This window comes from Thamnophis sirtalis, unplaced genomic scaffold, assembly GCF_051295495.1.
Source record: "Thamnophis sirtalis isolate CommonGarterSnake01/CBP01778 unplaced genomic scaffold, rThaSir2_p1.2 scaffold_11, whole genome shotgun sequence".
Lineage (NCBI taxonomy): Eukaryota > Metazoa > Chordata > Lepidosauria > Squamata > Natricidae > Thamnophis > Thamnophis sirtalis.
The window spans coordinates 44,403,341-44,425,839 of NW_028261391.1; the positions used below are offsets into that span (position 1 = coordinate 44,403,341).

General features: G+C 40.1%; 1 protein-coding gene across 5 annotated transcripts; it reads right to left on the minus strand.

Annotated features, from left to right (window-relative positions):
- Positions 1-34: 34 nt before the first annotated feature.
- Positions 35-21,736, minus strand: ZFYVE27 (zinc finger FYVE-type containing 27). 5 transcript variants are annotated; one of them, XM_014066559.2, is made up of 13 exons: positions 21,623-21,736; positions 20,254-20,457; positions 19,475-19,545; positions 19,000-19,186; positions 15,153-15,248; positions 13,190-13,302; positions 10,755-10,897; positions 9,778-9,849; positions 9,094-9,114; positions 8,373-8,517; positions 6,468-6,514; positions 6,242-6,323; positions 35-5,379 (listed from the first exon to the last, which is right to left on the minus strand). In XM_014066559.2, exons 2-13 carry the CDS (start codon positions 20,454-20,456, stop codon positions 5,315-5,317), a joined length of 1,245 nt encoding a protein of 414 aa, XP_013922034.2. In that variant the 5' UTR covers position 20,457; positions 21,623-21,736; the 3' UTR covers positions 35-5,314. The 5 variants fall into 5 exon arrangements, with proteins under 5 accessions (XP_013922034.2, XP_013922036.2, XP_013922035.2 ...); XM_014066561.2 differs by having other exon boundaries at positions 21,650-21,717; XM_014066560.2 differs by lacking the exon at positions 21,623-21,736 and adding an exon at positions 21,429-21,597.
- Positions 21,737-22,499: the final 763 nt, after the last annotated feature.

The window sequence follows — 22,499 nt, forward strand, 5'->3', positions numbered from 1 at the left end:
ATGTGGCTTTGAATAATAACATCATCACATCTCAGTGTATCTTCTTTTAATCTGAATTGCTCAGTGTTTTAATGGAAACATATAATTAAACGAACATTTGAAATAAATTCCTCCATTTTCATTTCATTCTAATAAAAAGTCTTAAATACATAAAGATTAAGAGCAGGAAATCCATGTTTAATGAACCATTCATTTATACATTCTTTTAAACCTCTCTAAAGCGATTTATTACATTATTTTTTTAACAATAGTCCAGGAATCAGATTCCAAGTATGGTAGATCACCGTATTCACATGTACTTGAAGAAATATACATTGCTCAAACTAGGATTCTACTAACCTGACCAGATTTTGGGCTTTCTTATCTTCAATTCAAACAAATAGAATTTCAAGCAAAGTTTGAGCAATTTTTTGAGATGGTGCTAAAAGGCAGTCAATAGTTTTGAGCAAGGGATTCTTTACCCATAATTTCACTTACATACATCCCTGCCATTAGCATCTCTACCCTGAAACATGTGGGCATATTTTAAGGCCAAGTTACTGGATATGTTTTGAAACTATTTCTAATATTGTTCTGGAGGCTGGCAATGTGAGTATCAGTATTGCTGTGTTTGCCTTCAAGGAAGGATGCCAAACCAACCAGGCCTTCCAGGTGGCTATCCACCATACAGGATGCCAGACCACCAAGAGAATAGATGCCAGCCAGATGGCAAACAGGGTGAAGTTGCTTTCCTTGTCTCCTACAGCTGGGCACACAAATGCATGTATAGCATTTGCCTGGCTGGGAGATAGGAGAACTGCCTAAAACAAAGAAAATGGAAAGGAATAATCCTTCTCGCACAAAGATACATTTTTCAGAGGCAAAACTTTCAGAGAAAAAAAGTGGATGAGAAGAAATATCTTTTCCAAATGGGATAAAAGCTTTTTTAGACACTCTTAACAGTGTATCTCAACCTGGCAAGTCTAAGATATGTGGAGTTTGCAAAATTCACATATTTAATTTTTTTTATTTTTAATCCCACCTTTATTATTTTGTAAATAACTCAAGGTGGCAAATATATGTAATACTCCTTTGTCCTATTTTCCCACAATAATCATGAGGCAGGTTGAGCCAGAGTGATTGGCCAAAGTCACATACCTAAGGTAGGACTAGAATTCTCACTCTCCTGGTTTCTAACATTGTGCCTTAACTACTAGAGCAAACAGTCTTACGTGACACACACACACTGTGGATATCGAGATTGCTTCTGCCATCATTGTTGCCACAACTCTTTTAAATATTTGTCTACAACAGGTAAGTTTTCATAGATGAAAAAATGGACATTTCTGAAGTTTTAGGACAAGAATGGGTGGCAGGGGGAAGTTGGGAGAAAAAAACCTGATAGGTAGGTGATTTGCACCAGATAGAATCTGAAAAAGGAACACTTTGAAAGTTGTGTCTTAAAAATCAGTTATGTAGGAAAAAAGCATTATATCGCACAGGCCCTAAATATTTTCTCATAGACTCTCTGAGTTTATATTTTAATTTGCTATCCATCTATATCTTTTATTTTACTTTCCCCCCCTAAAAGGTATTCTTCTTTGGGTTATATGATGACATTGCAAGCAACATAATAAATAGTACTGGTGGCTTAGTTTCAATTCTCTATCCTCCACTGTATTCCAGACCTTATGTTGTGCCAAAATATGTGGGATTGCCACCAAAGATACAATATTTTGGAGTAATGAGAACTTTTAGTTCCTAAATCTCCAGGTTTAATTACTTCTAGTGTAATCTGTACTTTTCCTTGCAAGAAGATTGCCTATTTGCTAATTAAATAAAATGAAAATTGATTGTTAAAAACTGACAAAATACATTTCTCCAATTAAGCTTCACAACTATTGCATTGAGTGCCCCCTACAGACATAGATCAAGTCTTTTCCTCATAAAATCATCTCAAACAAACACACAAATACAGTTTTGAAAGTTGGAAGGATAGATGCGTTGTTGACACAAGGAAAATGACCAGTTCTGGGATTCCACTTATTCAACTTTCCCTATCAATTGCTAAAACATCCTCTTAAATTACTTTCATGACAGAACTTTTGTCTATTCTTATAAACAAAACCTCTTCATTCTGCTCTCAGACTAATGCAACTCAAACTCATTTGAAAGGTTCTCACTCCAAAGATAAGTTATAGAAAAAACATCCTACATGGGGGTTTTTTTCCACACAACCACCACCAACATTATCCTGAAGAACAACTTTAAAGCTGACCACCAGGAAACAGAACTTTCAGTCGGTGAAATCTGAGCATACCCATAAATTGTATGTTTTGATTTATAGTTCCTTTACATCATTTTATATCTATTAAATCTGCCAATGCGAGACCCACCTTTGCTTAAATACTTCCGGGGGGGGGGGGGGAATCATTTGCAGTTACTCTATTTTCTTCTCAACTCTACCAATAATGAATATTTTTTTAAATTCAAGTGAGAATAGCAATAGCAGTTAGACTTATATACCGCTTCATAGGGCTTTCAGCCCTCTCTAAGTGGTTTACAGAGTCAGCATATTGCCCCCAACAATCCGGGTCCTCATTTTACCCACCTCGGAAGGATGGAAGGCTGAGTCAACCCTGAGCCGGTGAGATTTGAACAGCCGAACTGCAGTCAGCTGAAGTAGCCTGCAGTGCTGCATTTAACCACTGCGCCACCTCGGGCTTCATCAAGCTAATTTACTTTCCAAATGATCCTTCAGGTTTTTAACTAGAAAGCCATAAACAAAATGACACACATTTTTAATATAGAAAAGCAATTAAGCATAAACATAAAATGACCTGGGGCTGGCTGAGACCTCAGGGTCTCATTTTGTAACAGTCCTGACCTGACCCCGGCCCCATTCAGCCCCCAGCGTGACTAATTTTTTTGCAAGTCCTCTGACTCTGGGGAGGCCAACAGCAGCAGTGGCACTGTTTTCTGATATTTCCAATAAAATGGCAATTAATAAATACCGTAATAAAAGCTTTACATTATCTTAGCAAGAGAATTTGGCGACAACTATCAGGATAAATTGATCTATTCCAGTGCAATTGCCTATGTGCAGTTTGGGGATGGGGGACAGGAATTCCTCATTTGCTCAAGTTTTTAACAAAACATACTGGACCAGTCATAAGGGAAATTATTAGAAATATTGTATGAGTGGTGTACAAAATCTGAAGTAATATATTATTACTGCTGAATTGTTACTTACATAGACCTCCTTTCCCCAGCAGCTGACTAGTTTTTAAATGCTTATGTGGGTGGGATGAATAGCTCTATTTACCTCTTCTATGAATTAACAACTTTCAAGCCTAATTGAAGGTGTTGTTGGTGAGAGTATTATACAGTATGTGTTTCACAGACATAGAGGAGCCATTGATCGGACATGACTGAATGGTTGCTAATGACGTTTTATAGACACCAAAGTCTCCACTGTTTTTGACACTTAAAAAAAACAGGAGGAAGTAAACAAGAAGTTTTATCTTTTTTTCTAATTTGTAAGTCATGTTTCTCATGGGACCTCCCATCTTTCCACAGAGACTCCTCTCATAGAAACTACTAGATTCCTGGTTTCACCACACATTACATATTAAAAAAATAATGCATTTCAACAATTGGGAAGCTGGCATAAAGAGAAATGCCAACCTTCAGCATCATCTTTATGATACTGTACTTCAAAACTTCACCTGGAAATAGCCACCTATCCAGAAAAAGGACAAAGCTTAGTAGAAGAAGCAGTGAACTAGGGGTGCTTGGAGAAATGGATGGTAATTGTTGATGGTAGTATTCTAATAGTCTGGAGCAAAGAATAGCAGTAGAAAATCCTTTCTCTGCCCCGACAATCATTTTATGAGCATCCACAACACGTTCTCAAATGAAACAAGTAACTCAAAAATGTTATGGATGCCTGACATACTGTGAACATTTATAAAAATGTCACTTCATATCTTTAAAGACTCCACCTAGTCCTGCAATATATTTTCAGCACTGGAAAACCAAACGCCTTTGATGACTTGTACAACTGCCTACAGTGAAAAATGCGGAGATTTAGTTCATCTATTAAGTCAAAAGCATAGTGTTCTGGTTCTATTTCCAGCCAGGCTTTGCATTTATGTTTCTAACGTCCCCAAAGCAAAAGACATTCTCAGTTACATTCCCATCAGGCATAGCCAATATTTCATCATGGTTGAGTCTCAAAGGGACTGTCTGAGATGCTGTCAGCTCCACACACACAAAACATTTTCTTTTGACATTTAGGATTATATATATTATGCTCCACCTCATATCCCACATGTGTCAGCATGTTAAAGACACAATATGTCTATTCTGCAGAAACCACCGTATCCTGTATTGTCTCAGAGGGACTCTCTGGTCCGCACAGCAATAAAAATTACCTCAGACTCTTGAAAATGTTGCCTTCACACCCAAGGATATTGTTTATTGGTAGGATATATATTATTCTGCAGTAGTCCAACAATGTCCCACTTCTGTAGACAGAAAGGAAGCTCCCTGACTTTCAGCTGGGCTTTGCTATTAGCAAAATACCCAGTTAACAACAGCAGCCTCTGCCTTCTAACAATGCAGGAATGAAAAACACACATTTTCCAGACCCTAGTCTGACCATGATAAAAGGGGCTTTAGATTAAAAAATAAAAAATAAAGTCGGTGGCATGGAAGAGGAAAAGGAAGAGAAATACTATCCTCACCTGAAATAGGCAGAAAAAGTAGATCCAGCTACCCCACCGGTTGGACACAGTTGATCCTCTTGGCCCTGCAAAGCCTGCTCTCAGAGCCAACTATAACCATCATCTGAATGAAGGTCCAGCCTTCATTTCAGAACACACAAACACAGAGAAAGAGTGGGGTGGCACCTCAGCAACAGTAAAACACTTTGAGAGGTGAGGAGTCCAAGTGCCAAGAGTGACCTTTCAAAAATGAGGACAGCCAACCTCCTGTCAGCCAAACTCCAGGAAAAAAAATGGGGCCACAGACTAGAAATGAAATAATATTTGCTCTTGGAACTGGAAGAAGGGAAGGAAGCCTACAGTAGTTTAGTGCATGAAGAATCCTCCACACAACTAGGATTGCAGGAATCTCCTCAGTTGCTTTCAAGAAAGAGAGCAGTAACACACAGAGCAGTCAGCAGATTAGATGTGCTAGCCCTCCTTTTTTTTTACAAGTATAGGGAGGAAGCAAAGAAGCAGTGCTGTTGCTTGTCTCCCTTCAAGTAGCAGCTAGTGTAGTGTAAGATCCTCAGCAGATTCATCCGAAGATTGGATTCCATATGGGCTCCTCATTTGGTGAGCACTTGGTTACACTGCCCACATACAAAGACCGTCTCCCGCTGGGCATCTGGGGCTGCAATTAGAAACACCAATCAGGACTTCAGGACTAACCAAAGCTTATGCAGTATCCCACTCATGACAGGTAGTCCTCGATTTACAACAGTTCATTTAGTGACCGTTCAAAGTCCCAGGAGCCGAGGTGGCACAGTGGTTAGGGTGCAGTACTGCAGGCCACTTCAGCTGACTGTTATCTGCAGCTCAGCGGTTCTAATCTCACCGGCTCAAGGTTGACTCAGCCTTCCATCCTTCCGAGGTGGGTGAAATGAGGACCCAGACTGTGGGGGCAAGTTGCTGACTCTAAACCGCTTAGAGAGGGCTGAAAGCCCTATGAAGCGGTATATAAGGCTAACTGCTATTGCTATTGCTACACTGGCACGGAAAAAAAGTGACTTATGTGAACCGTTTCACACAACGGTTGCAGCATCTCTATGGTCACACAATCAAAATTCAAATGCTTGGCAACTGACCCATACTTATGACAGCTGCAGTGTCCCGGGGTCATGTAATCACCTTTTGGAAACCTCTTACAAGCAAAGTCGATGGGGAAGCCAGGTTCACCTAACAACTGCAGTGATTCACTTAACAGCTGTGGCAAGAAAGATTGTAAAATGGGGAAAAGTTCACTTAACGTCTCAATTAGCAACAGAAGTTTTAGGCTCCATTGTGGTTGTACGTCGAGGACTACCGGTACCCCTTTCCAGGCATGTCACATCTTCAGAACACATCTTCCCACTATAGCAGTTCACTCTTTCCCCTGACCTCCAATGGGAAAGGAAAATACCCACCCACAGGACTTTTACCTAAACGATTCTCCCCTCTGTCCCATCTCCTTGTTGTTGTTGTTGTTGTTGTTGTTGTTGTTGTTATTCACTCACCTGTAGCCCCCATGTAGCTCTTGGGAATTTTGAAAGAACAGCACCTGGAGCAAAAACTGTTCCCACAGTTACTGCAGCTTCGCTAGAGAAGGAAAAGATGCAAGAAGGTGAGTGAGTGAGCAGGCTGCAGTGTTCAGTCTGAGATCCATAAGAAGATGATGGAGCAGGGAAAGAAGAAAATGGAACAAGCCAGGCAGGGAGTTGGTGGGCTGGAGAAAAGACTCACCCTCTTCTTCAAGACAGAGAAAGTGGCAGAACAACTTGCACAGTTTCCTGTAACAGAGCAGAAGGATACAAGTAACTATCACACCTAATCACGGCTTTTCTTCTTTTAGTAAGCAAAACCAAAATCCTGGCCTTCCTTTCTTTTTCCAACCACTGAGCAAAGTCTTTGTTCATCTACAATTCCATCATGCCATTGATGGCTGGATTCAGACATAACTCACAAAAATCAAGTCTGGTTCACATTCAACCAGACTAGTCTGGAGTCAGTTGTACCAAGACGTTCGGAATGAGAATTCTAAGCAAGAATCTGAATATGATAAAATTTGGATTCAGCAAAAACAAAACACTGAACAAATATGTGCCTTCTTTGGAGAGAAACCAATTCTAAAACCTGAAATCTTGAATCAGCTGCAGAAATGTAAAAATCCTATATACACATGGAAATTACAATTGGGTGAAATACAACACACACACCCTCGTGCCTTAAAACAGTCAGGAGGAACCAAAGATGTAGTGGACATCAGATCTTAACAAATGAAATAAAGGAAGACTGGTAGAAAACATCTCACCTTACTGAGTGATTCTTGTCAAATTGCTTTCACATAACACGATTACTGTATTTTTCAGAGTATAAGACACACTTTTCCCCCCCCCCAAAAAGAGGGTGAAAATCTAGGTGCGTGTTATGCACTAAACACAGCATTTTTAGCCTCCCGAAACCCCACCCCCTTTGCAAAAATGGCCGTGCATAGCCTTTAGGGGGTTTCCAGAGTGCTCCTGGGGGCTGGAGAAGGCACAAATGAGCGAAAAATGGTCCATTTTTGCTCTCCCCCCCCAGGAGCAGTCTATAAGCCTCCTAAAGGCTATGCATGCCATTTTTTTGACAAAAATGGGGCCCGTTTTTGCAAAAAACAGGCTATTTTTGGGAGGTCTGCAGAGTGCAAAAACTTTTTTTTTTAAAATAGCCTCTTCAAAATCTTGGTGTGTCTTATACTCCAAAAATACTGTAAGTATAAATGAATTAAATATAATTAATTACTACTGATCTTGAATTAATTTAAAATTGATTAATTTAAAATCAAATTATGTTTGGATTTTAAAAATCAATTTTTAAGCCCTGATTCCCTTCATTAGTTTACATCACACATTTTTGGACCCAGGCTCTTTTTGTAGCCGAGGTGGCGCAGTGGTTAAATGCAGCACTGCAGGCTACTTCAACTGACTGCAGTTCTGCAGTTCGGCTGTTCAAATCTCACCGGCTCAGGGTTGACTCAGCCTTCCATCCTTCCGAGGTGGGTAAAATGAGGACCCGGATTGTTGTTGGGGGCGATATGCTGACTCTGTAAACCGCTTAGAGAGGGCTGAAAGCCCTATGAAGCGGTATATAAGTCTAACTGCTATTGCTATTGCTATTGTACCCCAAGTTTCTAATATAGTGTTGGTGAAATTTAGTGGTACAACTTTTTTTAAAGAAATAACTAGTAAAACAGGTGAACTTAGAAGAGATTAAGTTAGATGCAGTGGAAACTGATAAATTAAAGTAGCTTTTGTGTTTTAAACATAACCGCACACATACTTTAAAGTAGGTAAAAACTAAACATATTTTCTTGTGGCAATTGGGAACCAATAAAACCAGGAAGAGGCAATAAAAGGTTGCCATCCCTACACCAAATAACATTGGAAATTTAGTTTTTTCTTGGCCCTGATATTTTTGCATACATCGCTGTGGTCAGGATAGCATTTTTCTATCATGACCCATGTAAAATTACTCCATGCTAATTTCCTCTGCAGTAGTTTTTCGATCAAGCCTCCTCTTCTTCCAATATTCCTGAATAATCCTGCTTCATTCCCAACAATATGCACCTCTACAAATAACCCTCTACCACTTCCCCTTTCAGTCCAGTACCAAGGTTGTTGGTTGGGTAGCGTTTGCGCAGTCGTTCCGTCAACCGTGACACCTTGCTACGAATCACTTCATTCTTGCTCATAAAAGAACTGTCAGGAAGGCCAAGGTCAAACTCTCCTGAACCCTGAGATATGTCATCTTCCTCCTAGACAGAAAGAGAGGTTATGAGGAATGTGGTATACATATTGTTTGGGAAAAACTCTAAGGCATCCTGGAAAGTACAATCCAGAAGAATAGTTCGAAACACTAGGAAAAGCTGGGTCACGCCTGGAGAAGGGATGGGATGGCAGAAAAACTTTATAAAGGTAACCCTCAAATGAATGACAGCAAATATGTGTGTCCCAGGGTAATATTGCAGGATCCAATCTGGGTCGGTCACCAGGACAAGAGGTTTAGTCTTCTGAGCTTTTGGACTCATGTTGGAGCCCATTCTCAGGGAATTTCTCTCTCACCAGAACTTTCTCACACATTTGTGAAAGAGAAGTATTCTGAGGATGGGATTCAGAATAAGTCTGAAAGCTCAGAAGACTAAACTTCTGTCCCGGTAATCAACCCAGTTTGGATCCTGTACCCTTCAACTTGGAAGAGTGGATAAGGAGATGGGATATGATCCAGACAAAAAGTATATCATAGACTGATTCTTAAGATGTTAAGATTCACAAACAATAAAACAAAAAGGGAATTCAAGCTCAAGACAGAGCAGCCCAGTTCTTGCACTCACCATTACAAGCAGCTGCGTCTCCTGTTCTTGCAGCAAAGACAAAAGACAAGAGAAGATGGCCAAAAGACAGAAAACGGTATAGCCCAATCCCAGTATCATGTATTTAAAAGTATTCCTTTCTATTTATAGGACAGTATATTATTTAAAGGTCCCTTTTATTTCTTGCACACATGTAGAAGTATTTACATCATAGGCAAAGACCTTGACCTAACTTTAACATCTCACTAACCTTAGAACAAAAATGTGAATTTATTTATTTTAGCACATTTTATAGTGATTCATTTCTGTACCTCAGTTCTGGGCAACTAACGAGAAATTAAAACCAAAGCAACAAAGAACTCCAAATTAATTTGAAAAAGAAATTTCAACAATCAATTAATATGTGCGAAGGGTTGAAATGGATAATATCTTAATGAAGAAGCATCAACAAACGAACCAATAAGGTTCACCTAATACCCTGGTCCCAATGCCACTTTTAATCCACTGGCTTATCAATATTTCCTTATTCCAGTCTTCCCCAACCTGTTATTCTCCAGAGACATTAGACTATAATATCCACAATTTATATACAGCACAGCCAAAAACTTGGAGTTATAAAGTCCAACATCTCTGGAGAGCATTGGGCAGGGATAAACTGATTTATTTGTCTCAAGACAGACCAATCTAGATTCTCAAACTACAGACCTCAATTGCATCCTTGAATTCATCATCAGGTTCTGCTTCCTCTGCTTCCTCCACACTGCCAGGAGTTAGGTCCTATGAAAAACATTTGAAGTTATTGTTAAAGGAGCAGGAGTTCAGGAATAAACTTAGAAAATTAGTAAAGTAATAGGACTGAGATGAAAAAGTAGAGAAATTAACAACTCATTTAGATGTAAACCAGCTGTCAAGGCTGCTTCACTCAGTAACCAAGAAAGAAACCACTCAACTTCATTTTGCAGAATTAAGAGTACTTTTACTGGTCATGAGTAGATAGTAGCTAAGCAAAGCGAGGTCGGAGGCAAAAGCGCGCGTAATCATAGATATCAATATGTGACCCAACCCCCTCCCTCTGGTAACCTTAGTCCATAGTCCAATCAGTACACCCCACAGGTGTCATGTGGGAGACATCTTCAAAATGCATCATCAGGCTGGTATGCCGGACAGTTGGTCTGGGCGGCAAATCCTTTATCTGCAGCATGCACAGTAGATGGTGAGAACACCTCCCTTTATTCAGTCTCTCCAGTGCTGACACTTCCCCACAAACAATGCCCCCCCTCCCCGTTTCAATGGCAGCCGAAAGCAAGCAGCAAAACAGAGGCTGACACCAGCATTGCTTCTGCCTAATAACCAGCTGGGACTTAAAAAGTGCAGAAAGGAGAAGGAAAGAAAATGAGGGCAACTCTCCTAGAAGAATAATCCTACAGCAGGGGTGTCAAACTGGAAGTCCATGGGCCACATGCGTCATGCGCAGGCCACACTCACCCCGGCTCCACTAAGTCAAAAAAGTCACGATACATCCCAATATGTCATGTGACATGATAAAGTTTGACACCCATGTCCTACAGGCAATCCTTAGGTCACCAGATTTTTATGCCAGGATAGATAAAATCTTACGAAGGGGATTTCAGAATGTACAGATTTAATTATTTCTCTGCTTTGCTCCTTCCACCAAGTCTTACCTCAGTCCCAGTCAGGGTAGGTGTCCAATCTGACAAGACAGTACCTTCCCCTTCTCCAAGATCCAGCTCTTCAGGCTCTGGGGCCACAGGGATGGATCTGAAACCCAAGCGCTGCTCTACAGCTGACTTTAGGTCCAGCATCACTGGAAAGAGAAAAAGAAATGGCTAGACATCCTCCAGAAGATCAAGAGAACTTCTCAACAGACCAGTTCCAGCTTCTGACACTGGCAGAGCAGCAGGTCATTGACTCCCATCACCAGTCCAAATGCCAAGAAATCAAGTACAGGCAGAAGAGCAACCACTGTCTCAGTTAATCACAAAAGATGAACTCACATGCTACAATAGGCCAGGACAGGGATCACTGTTCCCAACCACTGTGTTATTTAGAAATATTATTTTTGTTATATGTAACCCAAGTTATTATGATTTATTGAAGAAACCATGGGTAAAAAAAGCAAGACTGAAAGTGATGTGCGGATCCAGTCTATGTTTAGAACAAAGTAACACCATGGTCTAATGATCTGGGTCCTTGCTGATCATTACACTGCCTGCCACTACATAGAAAAAAATAATAAACCAGAAGAGCCAAATATGGCTATGAATGCATTTTCCAAAATGCACTTCAGCACAAAACCTGAACACTGTAATGCCATCCAGTCAAGGTTTATTTTCCGCCACACTAATTTCCCGCTACCCACTAGTAAGAGGTCTAAATTAATTTCCCCCAGATTTTTGGTGCACCATTCACCTCAAGAAATTGCCCTAAGAACTCTGTTTGCTTTGTGAAGTGAAGAAACAAATATTTCTGGGAGGAGAGGGTTCCCTAAATTTTATATGGGACAAAGTACACAACAGAGCTTTCAGTCGATTACACACCAAAAATGGATCTCTGCAGTATATTTTCTCTTGAAAATCTACTCTATCAAGTTATAGAAGGAAATGCAAGAGACAGCATCACTTTCTCAATACAACCCACACCACAGGGCTTTCTTTCTGAAGATGGATGTCCCCTTTGTGGCCTCATCACTGAAAAGTTGTATTCCACAAGAAACTGAAAACTGAGCTTCTTCAAATAGAAGGTCTTGCAATGGCAAGACTTCCATTGTTATCAGAGATACATTGCAGGAAATGGCATTGTCATCTGGCTGATATGAGCACCAAAAGATGTAACATGGGACTGAGGAAGCAAAAAAGGAAAATGATTCTTGCTCTCTCTCTCTCTCTCTCCCGGTTCCCTAACCTAAAATGTTTTATTAGTCCCACTTGCATTGTCAGCCACAGAATATGATAAAATTGATTCCTTGCCTCGCACAGGTATCTAGCAAAAAAGGCCTCCACCTTTAAAATCATTTTCAGCAAGCTTCTTCAATTTTCTCTACCAAAGTCCCAATGCAATAGAGAAGTTCACAGGTGAAATGATTTGTTTACATTTTAATTATACAATCATTTACAGTTAACCCATTTCCCAAAGGAGTCGGTGCTATGTAATGAAATTACAATTTAAAAAATCCTCAACAATCTGACCAGAGAAGCCCAGGACCATCATTAGCACCCAAATGCTACACATAATAAAAATGTTTTTAAGATCTTCCTAAAATCCAGGAGGTTTGTTTTTAGGAATAGTTTTGAGGGACTGGAGAAAGAACCACCATCAAGGCAACAATCAAATAATATTACGAGTCCGGAGCCAAAAAAGTAACATGAATAAATATCTCAGATAGCTCCTCCCCCCACCAGTTCTCACAAAGAAAAGAGAGAAAAAAGGGGGGGGGAGAGCAGATCCGGACCTGCAAAATTCTGTTGCTATAGCAGCTTTATAATAAAGTAGCATTGACCTACATGACACTGGTCACTTAATTTGATCTACCATGAAGGGCTGACAGGGTCATTTCTTAGGGGACAAAATATTCTAAAAGGCATGGGATGAGAATTCTTAGTATTCTCCTCTTAAAAGAACCTGGGGGCTAAACCATGTGGAGTTTCAAAGGTACCAGCCTCTACTTTCAACTGGATATAGACACCAACTGGCAGCCAGTCCACGATCTAATACAGGTGCTGTGCTGTTAAATCAACTTTGTCTGGTTCAGTGGTGAAATTCAAATTCTTTTCTTACTGGTTCTGTGGGCGTGTCTTGGTGGGCGTGGCAGGGGAACGATACTGCAAAATCCCCATTCCCTTCCCACTCCTGGGGAAAGGATATTGCAAAATCTCCATTCCCACCCCACTCTGGGGCCAGCCAGAGGTGGCATTTGCCAGTTCTCTGAACTTCTCAAAATTTCCGCTACCGATTCTTCAGAACCTGTCAGAATTGGTTGAATTTTACCCCTGGTCCAGTTAATTGACAAATTAACACATAATTGACACTTCGGTCTAGATGAAGCTTCCAAGTCAAAGACTACCTTATAGAGAGTGTGTTATAATCTTAGATAACTTACCTTGATAAAATGCCACATTGCCCAAGAAAAGAGCACTATTAAGAAGAACAAGGATCCAGCAGATGGGCAGCAGGTAAAGGACACCAACTGAACCCATCAGCATCCCATAAAACCTAGGGAGGAGAAAAATGGAGCAGAAGACACATAACATACCTGAACACCAGGATGACCCTTACATACAAGTGACTGAGAAGTGGGGGAGGGTGTTTAGGAAGCAAGTTAAAAGCTCCCTAACTCAAATACAACTTCCCAGAGAAAACGAAAACACTGGCTCCACTGTGTGGTGTCAAACTGGGCCACTTCCTCCTTACAAATATTTCTCTTTGCATTGTTTTCATCTGTTTTCCCTGATCTTGCTCATCCAGGGGATATACTAGCTCCACATTCCTAACTTTCCCTCTCTTTTGAATTAGCACACTAATAAAAAATTTTAAACTCCAATTTCTTTTAACAATATTGTTCAAGTGTAAACTACTGCTGCTTTTTTTTAGTCACTTTCCCCCCTCTTTTGTTGTTTTTTCTCACTTTTGATTTCAGAAGTTTTGCTAAAATGCATATATTTGCATATATTTCATGTTTAATGAAATAAACATAGGCAAAGGACATTTGTATGTGGGCGAGTTGAGTGTAACGGATAGATTTTTAACTATGGCTATAAAAACAAGGTTAGATATATTTTTTGTGTGTTTTAATTTTTTTATCATGTATTGACTTACAACCATAATTGAGATCATAATTTTGGTCATAAACAATCAAATAGAAGCAGCTACATGAACAAATATGATTCTACAACCATTTTTATGATAGTTGTTAAAGCAAATTACATGGTCGTTAAGCAAAATACAGTCGTAAGTACAAATTCATTCCTCCCAATAGGTATTCTTTGCAGAAAATTAGTAGAAAATGGTGGTAACTGGCAAAAAAACATTATAAATTATAAAAACATTATCAATTATAAAAACATAAATCACAGCCATGTGACCGCAGGATCTGGAGTTGTAAATGTGAGTTAGTTGCCAAGCACATGAAATGCGGTCAGATGACCTTGGAGGGGAGGGGGAGACAGTGTGACATCTTATCATGACTGGAAGTACTTTATGAGTTATAAAGCAGAGTTTGTGAGGCTCCAAATGGTCATTCCAAATGGTCATTAAATAATCAGTCGTAACTCAACAATTACCTTCGTTAAGTAATATTTATTAAATATTTTATTTATTACATTGTTTTATATAATGCTGAATTTAGATTTGTAACTTGCTTTTGAGCCTTTTTGCATAAATGAACTTGATTTTTAAATTATTATAATCAGCGGTCAATATACAGGTTGCCAGTTAATTAGGAAGAGGTAATGCTTTCTAAAGACTGACTATGTTTATTTGTGTATACAAAGAACTTTAAAAGAAAACTAATTTATGAGATGGAAGGGAATAGTTGAGTTATATATTTGAGAACATTTTGAATGCCAAAGAGTGCCAAATAGCTAGGAAAAGATCCTGGGAAGTGAACAGAGCTCCAGAAAAGCAGAAGTAATTTTCTGGAAATAAGCTATGTTCATGAAAGACTGCCTCTTTGTCTTTAGAGTCCCGGCCCATTACTTCCTAATTACACCTAATGGCCTTGCAGACCTCAATAGGCAAATGATGTGTTATATCCAATGCAATGAAATGTTCTATCCAATTCTATCCAATCATATTCATATTCTAATTTGCCTGAGTCTATATCCAACTTCTAAGAAAGGCAAGACCAGCAGTGATGTATCAATTTTCAAAAAGAGCTCCCAACCTTTTCTTTCCCAATGCTTCAATCGCTAAACCACAATTTGGTGAACTACAAGATGTTGTGTTTAGACTGATGAAAAAAAGACTCAAGAAAAAACAAATTATCTAGAGAAGAAAAGTAAACAAAAGGACAGCTTGTTCTGAGCTGAAAGGGTCACCCACCATTGTTCTAAGTCAACACTTACTGGGAGGAGACAGTAGGGTTCTCCCAGAACAAGACACGGTAAGCTGCTTCACAGCCACCACAGAGCCTGTTCAGGAACGCTTCTAATCGGATCAGGCTGAAAAGAAAGGACAACAATTTTAAATATAACTGTGCTTTCTAGCTCACAGCCAAACAGTGATTACAGTCACTGAAGTCAGTAACTGTAACATAGAGACTTCAACAACCTAACCTCACAGATGAAGTTTGCCCCAGCCCTTTATTTATTCCTGGGTAATCATAGAAAGCAACAACATTCAGAAAGAAGACCCCTTGTCCACACATAGAATAAGCTAGGCTTAATTTTGCCACCACTATTTAAATTTAGTCAGCTCTAATAAGTTTTTTTTAAAGCACAAGTTCCAAGCATTCCAGAAAAAGTTAATACTTTTGTAACTCAAACCAAGATGGGGTAAGTTAATACATACTTTTTCCACATGTGCATTTAGCATGCTTAGGTATCATATTTCTCCTACTTTTGCACATGCTTCAATGCCAGATGCTGTGAAAACAAGACATGTGTTGTAACAGGATAGAAAAATGTTCTGTCACAAGACTTTATCTTGTGACCTGCTGGATGGGGATTGCACATGCCAGTGAAAAACAGATGCAGAAAGTTGCAGATTATTTATGTGTTGAGAACTTTTGTTCAAATCTGTAACACTGGATTAGTAATTGGGTGAGTAAAATATCAATTACAACATGCTAAGCTCACCCATCATGAGTTGGGAGAGACCTGCAGGAGCTTCTTATGCCAGCTAGCCCTAGATTGGCAGGCAGAGATGGAGGCAAAAAGCAACTGTATCAGTTTCCCAGACTAGATGAGAATCAGCATGATCCATTACAACATGTGATGTATTCCAAATATGGGAGATCTGGATTGCTGAATCCCTGCTGAACCATGAAACTTTATTGGTCAATGCTGAACAAGCATCTGCCATAAGCAGAAATTCCTTAGAGGTAACAATGGAAGCAACTTCGCAGAACCTCTTTGAAGCTAACAATTCCATTCTACACATGCCTACCCAAACATAAATCATTCAGACACTTGTAAATAAGTGTATGCGGTATTTCAGCATGATTAAACCATGCACTTAAAAGTTGCTTTATTCAAAGTAAGACACAAAATGATCAAACATAGGTTTTATCATTATAGAAGGTAAAAGGGGAATTGGTATTTAGAAAAGAAATGTGTATAAATAAAATATTCCATGCAAAGTACTTAAAATGCATTTTTATTGATTGCACAGCACAAATTATATATTTGGCAAGGTGATAATGGTGACACTTGGCCAAATTAGTTCTTTACCTAAGAAATGTCCTGACCAACTGCACCGGCAAAAGCATATTCCTTGCCAACCTCTACTATCCATCATGGCTACTAATTACTGCTCTCCTATCCTAATTATGAGTTTCTCCCCAGTCATTGTGAGAACACAATATTGAGCATGGTCTTATTCTGATCCAGCACATGTCTTATACTATATTCTGAAGTGGGGGAGGGGTGAAAATAAGGATCATTAAAAGATAGTATAAACAAGCTCAAGAAAGACCAGATAAAAGCTAAAATCTCTAATGCAACTATACAATCATATGAAAGTCAATTGATGTGCTAAATCTATAGTAATTGCTGTATAGAGTTGTAAACATATCAAAAAGTTTATTAAAATCAATTATTTAAAAATGTGTCTTCCTCTTTAGTAACTGAAATCAATCCACTATTCTAGACTATCATTGCATACTTTTGTGAAATGGACAATGAAATCATTTATATTCCCAATAACTCTCCATCCAATATAGAGTTACAGAGTCAAAAGTAATGATATATGATATCCCCAGTGGGTGAAATGATGTAATGCATCTTACAAACAGCTAATCTATGGGGGGGAATCCTTAGAGCGGCAGCGCAAGTAAGTATGTAATGATAGTCCAATGTTTCTTAAGAGAGAAATTCTCCACACATGCATCATTACTGGGTTATATTCAGTATTGCACAATTCTTGTTTACATCATATCACAAATAGTAAAGTGTGGGACCTACAGCAAGTTATGTGGTAGTTACCCCTCCCGAATGATGAATGTATGTTGTTTACTATTTTATTATATGTTTCTATCTTAATGTCTGTATTCCCCCTCCCCGTTTTTATGTGAGCCGCCCTGAGTCCCCTCAGGGAAAAGGGCGGCCTACAAATATTAATAAAATCTCTAAAAAAATCTCTAAAATTTGTGATGTCATATTAGTTTTCTTCAAACACAAGCAGTCCCTTCCCAAAAGCTTGGAAGACTGGAATAGCATATAAACCAGTCAACCAATCAATCAGTAACCTCTCAAATTTGATGCAAATGCAACTGTTGGCCTCTAAATTATGTCACTAAAAGAGTGAATTTATTGGAATAAAGGAGAGATTGGTGAGTGGAATACCAATGTGTCTTCTGTACACTGCCTCCCTTAATAAATACAAACATACACATATAGGGCAGTTTATACTGTGGTTATTTTTTCTTTGAGAAGGCAGTTCCTCCACCTCTTCATGAAGTGCTGGTTCACCCTCTCCTCAAAAAACTGGATCCCACTATACTGGACAATGTTTATTGAATATCTAATCTCCCCTTTTGGAGAAAAGTGGCAGAGAAGGCAGTCATGCAGTCACTTTAGAAGAGCCTGGATGAAGTGGATTAACCAGATCCCTTTCAGGGAGGATGCAGACCTCAACATGGGATGGAGATGGCATTGGTCGCACTTTTAGATAATCTCTAGCGAAAGCAGAATGGGATTGTGCATCTATCCTAGCTGTACTTGACCCCTCAGTGGCTTTCAATATATGATATTCTTCTAGATACCTTCTGGGGATTGGGAATGGGCAACACTGTATTTTGGTGGTTCTCCTCCTTTCTTCAGGGTTGCTCCCAGTCATGTTGATTGGAAGTGAGTGATCTCAACCTTTTCCTTGTGTGATGCTGTGTGTTTCAGCGCCTTATTTAACTTCTACATGAGGCTGTTGAGTGAGATCCACTGTCACCAAATGGTGAAGCATCATCAGTATGTTGACGATGCCCAATTTTACATCTCTGTCCATGATGAATTAAGAGATGTTACTGATGTCTTATCCCAGCTCTTGGGGGCTGGGGGAGGATGGGGGGGGGGAAGCACTAACTAAACCCTGGCAAGACTGAGTGGTTTTGGAGCCTTCTGAGTCTACCACATTTGGTACTAGATGAGGTTGCACTACCACAAACAGACCCAATAAACAATCTCCTAGATTCGCAACTCCTCAAAAAACATTTAAAAAATTTAAAAGTTACTATAGTGGACTCAGCCTATAGCTGTGATGGCAAACCTATGGCAGGCGTGCCGGAAGTGGCATGCAGAACCATCTCTTGGGGCATGTGAGCTGTCACCCGTTGCTCTTTTGGGGTCCGGCATGCCGGGCAGCTGGTCTTCACATGTGCGGGAGTGCCAGAAATTGGAGGAGCCACCCAGCGCGCATGTACGTACTGGAAAGATGATCTTCTGGTTTACGGCACGCGAATGCACACTGGCCAGCTGGTCTGGTTTCTGGCGCACATGCATGCCGGGGGACTGCTCCTCCAGTTTCCGGCGTGCATGTGCTCCCATTTTGGCACTCAGTGACAAAAAGATTCGCCAACACTGGCCTACAGCGTTTCCTAATTTTTCTGCCTTTCTACTACTAGGAGCTCAAGCCAATACAAAACATTCCCCTCTCCAGCCTTATTAGCTCAACAAGCAACTTATATCAAGCAACAGCCCTTCAATTCCATGCTCAAACAATGCCCAAGAACCCAACCCCGTCTCTCCCAAGCAGACTTACAAGCCCTTAACTTCAGCCACAGCCTCATTTCGAGAAAGTTGAACTTTTCTCACATCTTCTCGCCGCACACTGTGATACCTACGGCGTGCCAGCTGCTCTTCAGTAAGACGGATGCGGCATGTTTCCTGTAGATAGCCGAGCATGGCAGGCACTGAGATTAGCAGGGCACACAGCCCATACCAAGCAGCTACAATGCAAGATGGAATAGATGCAGAGTTTATTAAGCCACCCACAGCTTATCTAATCAGCATTGGTTTTATTGTCCCCCTAACATAGTGTCTCATCAAAGGAAATTTCAATACCAGCTGTCAGTGCAATTTTCCCACCATACATGATGATAAGCTCCTGCCAGCCTTCCTAAATGTTTCCTGAACAAAATCAGGTTCTACTCTCCTCCCATTAACTTAATCCATCTCATGATTTCTGAGAAAACAGGTCCTAGAATTGCCCAGCATATCCATCCAACACTTCTCACCTTCACTCAGAGTAAGCAGCAGAAAGTTGAGGCCCAAACAAGTAAGGAGAGAGCAGAAGGGCATCTGCCAGCTGTGGAGTAGAAGCAATCAAAAATTTACAATCTCAAAAGGATGCTATTTATTAGTTATTAATTAGGAAGAGCACTGGGGAAAAGTGAATAAAGAAGGCTGCATAAAGAATTAGAAAGGATCTAGTATCATATATTTTTTCCTGGGATTTGAACCAATCCAAAATTCTTTTTTAAAGTATATGAGACCTATATAACACCTTATGTTAGAAATACCTTCTGTTTCCAACATCAATAGGGCAGGAGTTGATTACCAACAACTGTTTCATCATAGTTTAAAAGCAATGGGAAAAGGATCCTAAGAACTAAGAAAAGGAGGTTCAGGAGCTCCATGCAATCTCAGAATCACAGCAACTATGATCCTTAACTATTGTATTTGCATAGAAGACTGGTATGGGAAAGAATGCCTTTTTATCGTCTAACAGCACTTCTTTCTATGGTCTTAAAATGAAATGAACTAACACCAGAACAATAAGACAAAGGAAAGGTAATGATCATAAGGTATTGTGCATCCTCTGATTTAAACATTTAGGCCAGAAAGGCTTCCCCTTTTCCCACTAGAAAAAGCAAATCTTACAAAAAGAATTAATTCCTCTATTCTCAAAAATGACAATAGGCATAGATTTTGCTGAACTATGATCTATGAACTATGATAGATCGATGATAGTTCTACGAACTATGAAAAAATAGCTATATAGAAAAGCACCAACCTGAGGAGGAACCACACAACTTCAGCAACATCCTGCAGTGGTTCTAGGTACAGTTCTAGTTGCTTATAGGATATCACCAGATTAAAGAGGTCCAAGGAAGGAGGCTTAGGGTGAGAGGGCGAAACTTGCTGGGCATCAGATGCTGTGGCATTGTCTAATCCATTCCCTGTGGACACTCCACCATCACGTTCTGATACCTGCATACTGTAAATATCCATTTGTGATTTAACTTAATTTTTATTTATTTCTCTGAAGGGAAAATTAAGGTGAACAAAGATAAACATTTCTGAAATAACACTGTTTTGAAACATAAAATTATCTATTAAAACCTATGATTCAAAGCCTGTTAAATAGTGGAAATTGTAAACACAAACATTAATGAGCAAACAGCAAAATAAACTAGCAATGCATTTCATTTCTGGGCCATTGAAGTGAAACATAAATTACCATTTATCCATGGGCTGCATACTTCTAAGGCTATAGAAAATTGTATTTCCCATTCAGACAATAATGAACAAATTGAGATTGCATGAAGAAGTTGCATGAAAATCTAGCGGAAAGTGCATTGCAAACAAAATAAATGCTGAAAATCATTATATTTACATTTACCCCAATTATCATTTCTTTATGAACAAAATCTCTCTTCATAAATATTGATTACACAGAGGAGAAAGCTAGAAAGAAAATAACCCCCGTATATCATTATTAAACCAATATGCTGACAAGCGCTAACAAGTCCTTAACCTATGCTCTTTAATTTATCAAAAGTTGAGAGGTGCATCTATGGTAGAAAAAAAAGACCAGATCACATTCTGCATTGTATTCTAACTGGGCAATCCTATTACCTCAAACAGATGCTCGCACGCAGATGCTCTTTTTCATTATCTCAATACACATAACAAAAAGGACCCTAACTCCTTTTCCAGAAATGAAGGAAGTTTTCAATTTATTCACAGATGAAGAGAGCTGTGATTAATAATTATCAGATACAAAGAGATCCAGCATCTGCATTCTCTCCATCCCAGAGTCTGCAAGCCTCATCAACCGCATTTCCCCTTCCCCGGCATTCAGGAAGGAAACCACAAAACCCCACTTAACTTAAGCCTTGGAGCTCTGAAAACAAGCATACCGATAGGATGAAGTAAACGTTCCCTACATGGCGTATCTCTTCCCACCTGGGGCCGTCCAGATGCACTGAATTACAACTGCCAGCACCGCATCCAAACACCTCCTTGCCGCCCTTGGCTAGAACTATAGGAATTCATGGCATCCAGAGGGTTCAAGGTTGGAGAAGTTTGCTCCATGGGGGAAGGAAGGCACCAATTCCCTGGACCAGATCATGGAGACCTACCGGATACCAAAGCCTCACCTCGATCCTGATCCGCTCCACACTCACCCCAATCTCAAATCAGGAGAAGAGGCGGAGCCTCCGTTCAACTCGACCCTCCCGCAGCCGCCCGCACTTCCTAGCAAGAGAGACCCGGCTGTGCTTAAGCTTCGCTACTCAGCATAAGCATCGGGAAAGGGGCGGCCGTACCCGCCTATCAGAGGCAGCAAGCCAATCAGAGACAGCGACACAATCCGAAGGGCGTGAAGGGTCACACCGGCGGATGCCCCTCTCCCGGAAAATCTCAACTCCTATTGGTTAAAAACCTCTAGTCCTCAGCCTGTAAGAGTTGGATTTCTTGCTCGCGGTACTGGCAAGCTGAGGCTAGAGTTCCTGGAAGCGGCTGCGGTGGTTTTGGCCTGAGCTTGCTCTGGCTGTTTCCCCCTGTGCCAAAGTTAGCCGTTGGTCATCAAGGTTTCTTGGGGAGCGTCTTTGCCTCAAAGCTGAAAAGCTCCAGTCATACAAGAGTAACATAAATGAAAGGTTGCGTTCTGGAAACTACCAGAGCATTTTTCAGTCAAGGTTCCTAAAATCGCCAAAATTGATTTCATGATAGGGTCGTTGACCATTAAAGATTTATTCAGCGTTAAGCAGAATTTTTTAAAATATTTTTTTTTCAATTTGTCTCATTCTAAGCTTCTTCGGCTCCCCACGTGGAGCCGAACGCAGAAGAATATTTCTTCCAACAAAGGTAAAAGGGCAGTTGGCGTTTTGAGAAAGGAATTCAGGCTCCTCCTGACAACTGAAACCAGAAAGTGGTCCTGGTTTCCAAGAGCTTCTCCAAAAAGAATAACAAAAATAGGAGTAGGTAGGAAGTGGTGGTGGCTTTAGTTGCAGGAGAGGAACCGCCTCCCACATT